General features: G+C 43.6%; 1 protein-coding gene across 1 annotated transcript in view; it reads right to left on the bottom strand.

Moving 5' to 3' along the window:
• LOC112229520 (NUAK family SNF1-like kinase 1) overlaps window positions 1-11,163 on the bottom strand; it is a 36,688-nt gene extending 25,525 nt beyond the window's left edge. Inside the window, exons 1-2 of the mRNA XM_024395437.2 lie at window positions 9,841-11,163; window positions 1,371-1,491 (exon numbers count right to left, since the gene is read on the bottom strand). Of these exons, the coding sequence (XP_024251205.1) occupies window positions 1,371-1,491; window positions 9,841-10,131 (412 nt within the window). The 5' untranslated portion in view covers window positions 10,132-11,163. The remainder of the gene's footprint in view (window positions 1-1,370; window positions 1,492-9,840) is intronic.
• Between the last annotated feature and the right edge of the window lie 1,410 nt (window positions 11,164-12,573).

Below are 12,573 nucleotides of genomic sequence, written 5' to 3' on the forward strand. Positions count from 1 at the left end.
ACTGTTCATGACACAAACTGTTCATGACACAAACTGTTCATGACACAAACTGTTCATGACACAAACTGTTCATGACACAAACTGTTCATGACACAAACTGTTCACACCCCTCTTGTTGGCAGAGATTTCTTGCAATTCTATACATTTTGCAATGTCTAATGCTAATGTGTATTCATGTGATATTTGAGTGACTCAAACATTAAAACAAAATCTATGGGTTAAAAAACCTAGCGAAAAAAACGCTAGCTGACATGGGCTAGTTGATCTGGACATTTCTGACAAGTTATAAATAGCTCTCTAAGGTCTGCAATGACTGACATGACAAGAGGAACTGATGCACTACCCAATTTAGAAATGGCACCTTGTGCATTCTACTATCACTACTTTCAAGAGTATGTTGAAAGCCGGACTGAGTTCCTAAAAACATATTTAAAATAATAATAATAATTACAGTTTGGGAACAGTTTGGGAACCACTGGTCTAGTGGGACAGGTATACTATATGCGGAGGAGGCTTTAGCGTGAGCGAAGGGCCTCTCCTCCCTGTCCATATCTATGGAGTCTGGCTCAGGGTTAGTGGGGTGGGGTTAGCCTCCTCTCTCTCTCCCTCTCTCTCCCCCTCTCCTCCCTGTGCATATCTGTGGAGTCTGGCTCAGGGTTAGTGGGGTGGGGTTAGCCTCCTCTCTCTCTCCCCCTCTCCTCCCTGTGCATATCTGTGGAGTCTGGCTCAGGGTTAGTGGGGTGGGGTTAGTCTCCTCTCTCTCTCTCCCCCTCTCCTCCCTGTGCATATCTGTGGAGTCAGACTCAGGGTTAGCCTCCTCTCTCCCTGTCCATAACTGTGGAGTCAGACTCAAGGTTAGCAGGGTAGAGTTAGTATCCTCTCTCTCCCTCTACTGCCCTCAGCCTCAGTCTGGCTCCCAGCTGGAGATCTCTCTAAGTACCAGCATATGTCTGGCCCTGAGATCAAGACCAGGGAAGACATAAGAAGAGGCCTCTCATGTGGGAGAGAGAGGCAAACCTCACGGACACCCCCCTGACACACACACACACACATACACACGTGAATGTGTACACACATACACTCTATGAAAGACATCCAGAAACGCACACGTGCAGCCACACACAGACACACACAGACACACACACAATGGATCCACTCTCTGACTGGGCTCAGACAAAGAAGAAAAGATAAGTAACATCCAAAAGCTGAGGTCCAATCTTATTATGACATCCGCTTGTCATAACATGACAGTCCTACAGCGGGACGAGGCAAGAGAGAGTGAATTGGTGTGTGTGTGTTTGTGTGTTTGTGTTTGTGTGTGTGTGTGTGTGTGTGTGTGTGTGTGTGTGTGTGTGTGGACAGAGACCCACCTTCATTAATAGAGATGATGTGGGGGTGTTTTAGGGATGACATGATCTCTATCTCCCTGCGGATGTGAACCATATCCTGATCATCCTTGATCTTCTCCTTCCGGATGGACTTGATAGCCACCTGAGGACAGAGAGGACAGACATGTGTTCGGGTCAGTTAAAGTGGACTAACAATCACATGGATACAAGTATGACAAAATGACTAGTGGGGTAAGTCAATCAAAATCAGCAATACCTCCAAACTGATTGTGATGATGAACCAACTCAGGTGAGTCAACACACCCACACAGCAAATCACAGACAACGAATCACAGTGATCGCACATCAGCAAACACATTTGGACAGCCAGGGAATGAAGAACACTCTGTTGACCATTGTAAAATGTCTTCCATAACATAATCTAAATGAATACCCCCTGAACCTCCTCAACCACATAACCCTCATCCCCAGAGCCCTATAGTGACCTGCCCACTGTGACCTCTGACCTCTATTCTCCCATGTATCCAGTCCACACAGACAGGAGGGGGTCAATTGACTGAGAGACACCGAGACTCAGTCATCACAGTTATCACAGGCTCTTGCCGTGTAATTTACTGTCTCTTTAGAGGAGAAAATGAAGGTGCTCTCTGAGGAAAAACAACTTGGCACGTGGTGCAGTAATGGAGGACTCCTTTGTAGTGTGTTCACCCTGGTATTAACAGACAGCTTGGTCTCTCAAGTCTGTGATGTGTGTGTGTGTGTGTGTGTGTGTGTGTGTGTGTGTGTGTGTGTGTGTGTGTGTGTGTGTGTGTGTGTGCGGGGCGGGGTGGGGGCACTCCCCCTAACCTGACCCCAGTCTTATGGATATATCAGGTAGCACATCAAGAAGAATAGGGGGTTTCTGTGCTGTGGGTTTCCATGGCAACTGCAACTCCTGGCAGTGTATGTGTGTGTCCCAGCAGGGGAATTGGATTGATGAGCGAGCTGAACCTTCTTAACTTGTCCATGAAGACACTACGAGTGATTCTGGCAAACAGATGGTGTTGATTTATACCATACCTCTCACAAACACTTACACAGTGTGTAGGCCTACATCTACATCAGAGAGCTAATAATATTAATATCATCATATAATATAAACTCCACAAGGGCTGACCCCATTTAGTCCACAGGTCAAATTTAGTGGACTAACCCATTGTGGAGGCCACGGGGATAACACAACAATATCACCAATAGTACATCTACCGGTAATTACCATAATTTCTAATCTACAATGTTTGTTTACCATAATTTGCGTTAATGCATTCAACCTATTATTATTACAGTCTTACCGTTGTCATTGTCAACGTGGACATCTTGTTTGCAGAGCGCACAACCCGGGCTACACTTGTGAGAAGAAAGTGATGGTTTATTTCATTCCAATTAAGAATTGTTCAGTAAGGATGTGCAACTGATTACGCCTAGAGGTAGGCCTAGGCTACCTGGCCTGCGCGCAATTGTAGGCTTATAAATTGTGCCCATTTGGGGATCTGATAGTATTTTTGATTGTCCTAACTCAACACCACTAATGAGCGGTGGAGATTCTCAAAGTCATTTCTTCTTCACCTCAAACAGCAAGTAAACAAAGTCTGTTTTTACATCATTTCGGAATGACAATAGTTCCTCAATGTAGCCTATTTGAAAAATCTTTCCAGCTCTCTCCCTTTCGATAACCCCTCAGCATGAAAGGGGAAAAAAATAACATGCTCTGATCTGGTGGAAACTACAGAAAATAGGTCTACCTGATAACTTCGTATGTCTGTCTGGAGCTCACTGGCCCAGAATACTTTATACAATGTTGCAAGTTTCAGTCTGGACCAAGTTGATAGTTCATACAATGTTTCAAGTTCCTTGCAGACAAGCCATGCGTAGCCAATGTGATATTCTCTAACTGCAGGCTGCAATGTACCTATTTGTTGGCTTCATGTAGGCTATTTTTACATTGTTGGCAATGGCAATAGAAGTTACTTTTAGATTTGTATAATTTTCATTTAGGTTTAGATAAATTTGAACTCCAAATGGAACATGTTGCCGACCACTATTACTGACAACTTCGGGAGCGTAATGGCAGAATCTGCAAAGGCCAGCAGCAGCAGGAGGAAGAGTTTAGAGAATAAGTTTCTTTCTTCTGGTTAGGATCTCTTGAGTCATTTGTGTGTCTTAATTATTTAATCACACTGTGCTCAAAGCATCAGACAAGCTCAGTAGCCTACATGTAGTTGATTTTATTAAAACACATAAAGTGTGTCTATACATGGAAAAATATACGTTTTAAAATTTCAACCAGTGGATTGGTCGAAAGAACATACGACTCTTGGTCGACCAATATTTGTTTTAGTCGCAGACAGCCCGAGAATTCACAAATACGAAATATTCAGGTTTGAGCCCCATGGATTATTCTTACTACTGTATATTTGTACTGTATATTAATTTAGACTGCCTCTGTTAGCTAGGGAGGACAAAAACGAGAAAGGTCCATTACAGTGAAGGCCAGGTCTACTCCAGGGCAAGGCAGGAGTAGAAACCACATACAGTCACTGTTCCAAGCTAATTACGGTGTACCTTAAGAAAAATAACCCAGGCCGGAAAAAGTCCTCATCCAGAGCGTGACTTGATTACATAGAATAAAAAAAGACATACGTATTAACAAGTAAAGGCCCTGTTTAGTTTTCACATGCCGAGTGGTCGTCTTTAGTCTGTTAATTATTCACCGGTCTTTATTGTAAGTGTTGTACCTCCATTGTTTTGTGTTTTCCATTACCTCATGGGGTCATCAACAGCAATAGTACTGTATTCACGTCACGCCAAATCCTAAACTAGTAGGACTGTAAGCCCACAGTCTGTCTCCATGTGAAGCAGCACACTGTCTGCACTGCAGGTCACTTTTTTCACATTTGCATTCTTTTATTTAAAAGTAAGAGGGCGTGGTTTAAGTTCCTATAAAAATGCAGTACAGGAGAAGGTAGTCTACCTGGAGATGGTACGGTATCAATTCACAAAGGTCTGAGATGACCCTAAAGCACGTGTCAAACTCGTTCCACGGCGTGCTGAGTGTCTGCGGTTTTCGCTCCACCCTTGTACTTGATTGATGTAATAAGGTCACTGATTAGTAAGGAACTGCCCTCACCTGGTTGTCTAGGTCATAATTGGAAGGAAAAAACTCAAACCCGCAAACACTCGGCCCTCCATGGAATGAGTTGGACACACCTTCCCTAAAGTCATGGGTACAGTGGTGTGTGGGGGGGGTTTCATTTCTACAGAGATATGTGGACGGGATGCACTTTCTCATGGCAGATAGTACAGTAGAGTACAGTATCAACAGACCCTGCTCTTTGACCCTCAAATTAGACTGTTTGTAAACTCATTAGCTTAGAGAGACAGCATCCCAACAATACAGAGAACAGACAAAGAGATCCATCCCTCCATCCACCTAGGCTCATCTTTTATTCCTCGGGATCCTGTTTTGTAGTGGGTCACTAAACATGCAGGCCTGTAGATTAGAGCTGGGCGATATGGACAAAATCCATATAGTGGTAAATTGCCTGGATTGATACGATAATGATAAACAGAACTAGCTCATTTTCCCCCAACATCAGACACCCCTAACTTCAGATTCTCTCCAGCGGTTGGAAGATTAAATCACCTCGAGTTCAACATTTAAATGGCCTAGAAAATAATGGTACATTTTGCTAGCTGACCACCGATTTTCATTGCAGTTTATGTAAATGAAGTTAGATTTTGATTGTTTCAAAAAAGTGATATATATACACATTGTGGGACACGCTGTATATTGTAACATTTTACTGCCGACAGACCACACACACATCATTTAATATCCAACTTTTTACCTAAATTATTCATATTCATGTATATGTTAGTATTAAACTATTATCTACTTTCTCAAAACATAATATTAATCTGTAAAACAAAATAATGAGACATTATTTGGTTACAACACTGAAGAAGGTGTTGGTGGAAAACCATTTATAATAGTCTACAGGAGGGCGCACCTGGCTACGCAATGAAAAGTTGACAGGCAAGTCTTTTTTTTACAGGAAGGCTAGCCAACTAGTCAACTATCTAGTAAACACTTTGGATACGAGGTTGGTGTCTCTTTTTTGAACAACATAACTGTAATTGAACAAAATAGTAAGGTGGCAAATAACTGGGGACCGTATGCCGATAATACAGGACGTATTTCTTTTGCTAAACCGCGTATCAAAAAGCTGATAGTTGTAGTATTTCCACTGAAATGTCAGACATGCTAATTGCTAATCCGTTAGCTAACACTTTTACGACATTAATAATCACAAAACATTGATGTCTTGATCACAAGATGACACTGTTGAAGGTAATATGTTTCTTAAATGCTGTTGAAAATGCCGATAATTCGGGGTGCTACGCTATAATTTTATAACATGAATGTGCACCACAGTTTATTTTGTATTATCCTTTAAACTATTTCTCTAGTATAGGCTACTTATCGTAATGAACGTTATCAGCAAAATGCCTGCGATAAGTGATCAGCATGGTTGGTGTCGATCATTTTCGGTTTATCGTCCCAGCTCTACTGTGAATCATCCATTTGCCAGCTGGCTGTCACAGTATAGTGCAGCCCTTCGCCTGTCTTTAAGTGGTGGGCTATTACTGTCAGTCAAACAGATCGCTGCCCTGCCGGCCTGGCCCAGCCAGTCTCTGCCAGGTACACTCCTCCTGCTAGGCTGTATGCTGCAGTGTGTTTGATGTGAGAGGCCACGCTCCGCTCCACTAGAGCCTGACAGCGGCCGGTGTTTTCTCAGCCCATTAAAATAGATGAGGTATACATCACAAGTTCCCCCTTTCTCTCTGAAGAGCATGTTCATGTGTGTGGATGGAGAAAGAGATAGTGTGTGTGTATTAGGGGAGTTGACAATAGCAGGGAGGACCCTATGACTGATTACGAGAGCAGAGCCATCTCTCAGTGTAGTATCTCCCTGCATCGTATCTCCCTCTCCCTTTCTCCCTGCATCGCCCCTATCTCCCTACCTTCCTACCTCTCCCTACCTCACCCAACAAACCTTCCCTCTTCCCCTACTCCCTCCTCCTTTCTCCCTGCATCGCCCATATCTCCCTACCTTCCTACCTCTCCCTACCTCACCCACCAAACCCTCCCTCTTCCCCTACTCCCTCCTCCTTTCTCCCTGCATCGACCCTATCTCCCTACCTTCCTACCTCTCCCTACCTCACCCACCAAACCCTCCCTCTTCCCCTTTCTCCCTCCCTCCTTCCTCCCCTCCCTCTGCTTTGGACCCCCACAGGATATTAACTTTCCATCCCTGTCTCTCATTTCCTGCTGGGGATGGCCTTTCATGTGTCACTGCTCCCTCTGGGCCCTGCTGTCACCACAACCTTTTCACGAACACACAGTACAAACGTGCGCACACCCATACATGCAAGCGCACACACACACACACACACACACACACACACACACACACACACACACACACACACACACACACACACACACACACACACACCCCCCCCTCCGTACTGGCAACATCTACAGCATTACAAACGCACATGGGCACGTGCAAGAGTCAGAATTGCATACACATTTACATTTGCACATCCAAGCTCATGCCCACATACAGTAGTCCAATCAGACCAGACATACAGTAGTCCAATCAGACCAGACATACAGTAGACCAATCAGAAAAGACATACTTTAGTCCAATCAGACCAGATTTACAGTAGTCCAATCAGACCAGACATACAGTAGTCCAATCAGACCAGACATACAGTAGTCCAATTAGAAAAGACATACTGTAGTCCAATCAGACCAGATATACAGTAGTCCAATCAGACCAGATATACAGTAGTCCAATCAGACCAGACATAAAGTAGTCCAATCAGAAAAGACATACAGTAGTCCAATCAGACCAGATATACAGTAGTCCAATCAGACCAGATTTACAGTAGTCCAATCAGACCAGACATACAGTAGTCCAATCAGACCAGACATACAGTAGTCCAATCAGAAAAGACATACAGTAGTCCAATCAGACCAGATATACAGTAGTCCAATCAGACCAGACATACAGTAGTCCAATCAGACCAGATATACAGTAGTCCAATCAGACCAGACATACAGCAGTCCAATCAGAAAAGACATACAGTAGTCCAATCAGCCTTGAGATACAGTATTCCAATCAAACCAGACATTCAGTAGTCCAATCAAACCAGACATTCAGTAGTCCAATCAGACCAGACATTCAGTAGTCCAATCAGACCAGACATTCAGTAGTCCAATCAGACCAGACATACAGTAGTCCAATCAGACCAGACATACAGTAGTCCAATCAGACCAGACATACAGTAGTCCAATCAGACCAGACATACAGTAGTCCAATCAGACCAGACATACAGTAGTCCAATCAGACCAGACATACAGTAGTCCAATCAGACCAGATATACAGTAGTCCAATCAGACCAGATATACAGTAGTCCAATCAGACCAGACATACAGTATGAGGACAGACAGTCTGACTTTCCATCCAAACCAAGCAGCCAACACACACAAGAGAAGGGTTTGCAGATCATATGTCTACAGGCTCAGTCACTTTCACTAACATATATGCCCATGCACCCACACATCTAATCAATCTCTCTTTAATGACAGTCCCTTCCAAGCTTCTCTCTCACACACACACACACACACACACACACACACACACACACACACACACACTCTTCTCAATCTCTTTCCCCTTCTGCTCTTCTCATTTCGTCTAGCTGTTAAAGAAGCCAGCACGCCAACCAGGGAAAGTAGAACAGGCAGAGCCAGAGCAGAGGGATTGCATAACGGTCTGTCACCCAGTTTTAATCTCTATCATATGGACACCAGGGGCTCCTTAGGCCAGGGACAGTCCCTTCCATGTAAAGATATTTTACAGCGCTCTCTAAACACCAGGCCAGACACACACACTCTAGGACCACAGTCTGTCTGTACACTCTCTCTCTCTGTCTCTGTCTGGGTGATGCTTAACCGAATGCACTCAAGTGTTGATTTACAAAGGGCACATGGCCACTTGTACTGCTAATAATGTTGTGACACATTCAATGGAAATGGTTGAGGTTGATTTATTATTAGCTACATACTGTTCCAGGATCAGCTCTGCTGCCTGCCATTTGAAGTGGAATCATTAAGGGCTGGAGAACTAAGCTAGGCCAGGCTCACTGATAGAGGAGGACTGCATGGGGATCAGGGAATACCATCACTCCATACATTTCTAGAATGATGTCAGGGCATGTGGAGATGGCAATGACATACAAAGTGGTATTGCAGAGGTTATTAAGAGATATAACATAATAGCCTTAAAAATGTTACAAGATGTGATTAGGCTACTCAAGCAGACCCAAACACACCCTTTTTTCAAAACATCCAAGCACCCTGTGTGTTTAATGAGTGGAGAAATGTGTTATAAAGCACTGGCTGCCATAAAGCACCAGTCACCAGCCAGGCAGGCCATCTGAAGGAGCTATTTGAGCTATGCGTTTATGGTTCCCCCACCAAGCATGTGTATGTCAGGAGCGTTGGACATGCTGAGCCTACTGAGTTTTCCTTCTGGCATTCTGAATCTGAACACACATACGGAAAGTTCATCTCATTCTGCCAATGGGGCACATGGGTCAAATTCTGCAGCACGAGAAAAAATCTGGTCTCCAAGTATGGTGCATGAGGGCAGATGGCGAGCATTCAATGACAAAAAAAAAGTCATAGAGAAACATGAAGAACATATTGATAAAAACAGCACCAAGACACAAACAAAAACCAAACAGTTAAGGGACATTGGTCAAAATTACAGGTCATTCAGGACGCTGTTATTTTAACATGCAGTCAAATGAAAGAAACATAGTTGTTGTTCTAGGCCAGGTCTCACGTTTGAGTTTGCCAAACTAGGAACCTCTTCAACTTACAGCTTTACCTTGCACAATTCCAGCCCATTCAACGTGAGTAGGGGGAAGTATCTTGGAGGACTGTTGGCCGGTTTCAATGGTGCACATGGTTGGGTTCATTTAAGCTGCATCAATAAATCAGTAGCTAGTTGAACATCTGCACTTAAGCATCCGGTCGCGAGGCACTGCTGGGGACAGCACGCGTGCTGCCGAGATTCCCAGGGCCTCTAGGGCCCTATGAGCACGGGGGAATTCCCAGAGAGGGAAAAAGACTCACAAGCCTAGAGTGCAACAAAGAAGCTATTTGGGTATTTAGGGCCTCTTTGTTGTAGCTATGTTTTCTATGACTCCGGATTGGGCCTCAACAGTAGCCTGCAGTCTGTAGGCCTAAATTATATGAGCCGCATTCTAAGAACCTGAACAGAGGTTATGTACAGGGTGCTTCAAACCCCTATGCGGAAAGAGCGTTTTTAACCCCTACCTATCCATAAAGAGAGTTGTAAAAGTGTCTCACCTCTCTCCCTGAGTGCCGTTCAATTGCCTTCTTTACTTTGCCATAGGTCCCTCTTCCTAAAGTCTCGAGCAATTCGTAGCGATGTTTCAGGTTATGCTTGTGGTGGTGTTTCTTGAAGCCTGAATTTCTCCTGCTGCCATCGCCAGCTGCCGGTGTCTCTGCCATTGAATGACCGACAGGTAGCGGTGGAGGGGACAGGTCACCGCCAGATGGTTTACCCAATGAGGTGAGGGTTTGTTTGGACTCAGGACGGGTCAGCCCTCGGTGGGCCGAGAGAAAAGCTGTATCCATCTTCTCTAGGGAAGTATTAAAACTAACTTCCCGAAGATAAAGATATTAAACTAAGCTATATTTTACAAATATTGATATTATAGTAATACTTTATTATAGGCCTAATAATAGTCGTAATAAATACAATAAATTACAAGGAACAATGCGTAAATATTATATTAATAAACATATACATTATACCGATTGTCTAATGATCACTGCCTTTGTTCATTTTTTTCTGATCAAAGAATTCTCTCCACATCTATTCATCCATTTGTCGCCTTATAAGAGTGAGTCATTATTATATGATTAAATAAAAAAGCTAAATATTACAAAGGAGACATCATCTATCTTGACGCGTCTGATACATAATGTAATGTATATTATGCATGTCTAACTATAAAGGTATATTCTAGGGCAACAGTCCTCTGAATATGTATTCAGAATTCGACAGACCAATGCATGTCAGAAGCTGAATCCACTTTCGATTGATGTCTCCTCGGGTATGGACAATGGTGCTCAAAATTGAGCAATCCAAAAAGAAAACATATTTAGGTTAATTAAAACATCGGGCTATTCTATTCTCGTTATCCGTATAGTAACTGGCATTATCTATCTCGCAGTCTTTCGTTTATTCTGGGTCGTTCACATAATCTACCGTGAAAGTGCTGCCAACATCGTTAACTCTAAACTAACAGGCGAAACCTTCAGCGTCATTGCCTCCCGAGAAAGCAGCGACGAAACCGGCGTTCTGGATGAAGATCACCCTCATTTTGTCCTCAGGTGCAACGTCATTCAGCTGCTGAACTCTGTGTATGGTGCGAGTGCTCCATGCCCAAGTCGACTTTAGAGATGCGCTGTGATCAGATATGTCAAGCTCAGACGTTTTGAATATTGCCATGGTCGTTTTGCTCTCCTTAATCGTGTGCCCTTCGTCTCTCTTTCTCTTTATTCTCTAACGTGAGGGGCTGTGAATAAGGAATGTGAGATGATCGAGTCCGGAGGCGGAGTTACAGTCCTCCTCCCCTCTGTCCCTCTCTTTGTGCTCCCTACCTCTCCCCTCCGTTAGCGACTGCTGCTGACTGACTGCTTTTCACCCTGAGGCTGTGGAAGTATAGCCCTCTCTCTGGCAAGCTACAGTCATTTTACTATAGCCTAAACATTAGAGTTCAGTTTTTAAGTGCAACTCAGACAGAGTCAAAGTTTAATATATTCGTTTAATTATTAATATTGCTGAAACCCTAATGAAGCCTTATGAAATGAATCCTGCAAGTGCAAACTCTGACTGGTTGATTTTTTTCATCAATAACATAACAACTGTGCCATGTACTGTGGGTCAGTCAGTCCAGAGTCAGCAGCTATAACAATAAATCCGTAAGGAAAAACAAGAACAGGTAGTCCAATGCAATGTTATCACTAAATAAATCAAATCAAATCAAATCAAATTTTATTTGTCACATACACATGGTTAGCAGATGTTAATGCGAGTGTAGCGAAATGCTTGTGCTTCTAGTTCCGACAATGCAGTAATAACGAGCAAGTAATCTAACTAACAATTCCAAAAAAAACTACTGTCTTATACACAGTGTAAGGGGATAAAGAATATGTACATAAGGATATATGAATGAGTGATGGTACAGAGCAGCATAGGCAAGATACAGTAGATGATATCGAGTACAGTATATACATATGAGATAAGTATGTAAACCAAGTGGCATAGTTAAAGTGGCTAGTGATACATGTATTACATAAGGATGCAGTCGATGATATAGAGTACAGTATCAACGTATGCATATGAGATGAACAATGTAGGGTAAGTAACATTATATAAGGTAGCATTGTTTAAAGTGGCTAGTGATATATTTACATCATTTCCCATCAATTCCCATGATTAAAGTGGCTGGAGTAGAGTCAGTGTCATTGACAGTGTGTTGGCAGTAGCCACTCAATGTTAGTGGTGGCTGTTTAACAGTCTGATGGCCTTGAGATAGAAGCTGTTTTTCAGTCTCTCGGTCCCAGCTTTGATGCACCTGTACTGACCTCGCCTTCTGGATGACAGCGGGGTGAACAGGCAGTGGCTCGGGTGGTTGATGTCCTTGATGATCTTTATGGCCTTCCTGTAGCATCGGGTGGTGTAGGTGTCCTGGAGGGCAGGTAGTTTGCCCCCGGTGATGCGTTGTGCAGACCTCACTACCCTCTGGAGAGCCTTACGGTTGAGGGCGGTGCAGTTGCCATACCAGGCGGTGATACAGCCCGCCAGGATGCTCTCGATTGTGCATCTGTAGAAGTTTGTGAGTGCTTTTGGTGACAAGCCGAATTTCTTCAGCCTCCTGAGGTTGAAGAGGCGCTGCTGCGCCTTCCTCACGATGCTGTCTGTGTGAGTGGACCAATTCAGTTTGTCTGTGATGTGTATGCCGAGGAACTTAAAACTTGCTACCCTCTCCACTACTGTTCCATCGATGT

The sequence above is a fragment of the Oncorhynchus tshawytscha genome, linkage group LG01, assembly GCF_018296145.1.
Source record: "Oncorhynchus tshawytscha isolate Ot180627B linkage group LG01, Otsh_v2.0, whole genome shotgun sequence".
In the NCBI taxonomy this organism is placed as follows: Eukaryota; Metazoa; Chordata; class Actinopteri; order Salmoniformes; family Salmonidae; genus Oncorhynchus; species Oncorhynchus tshawytscha.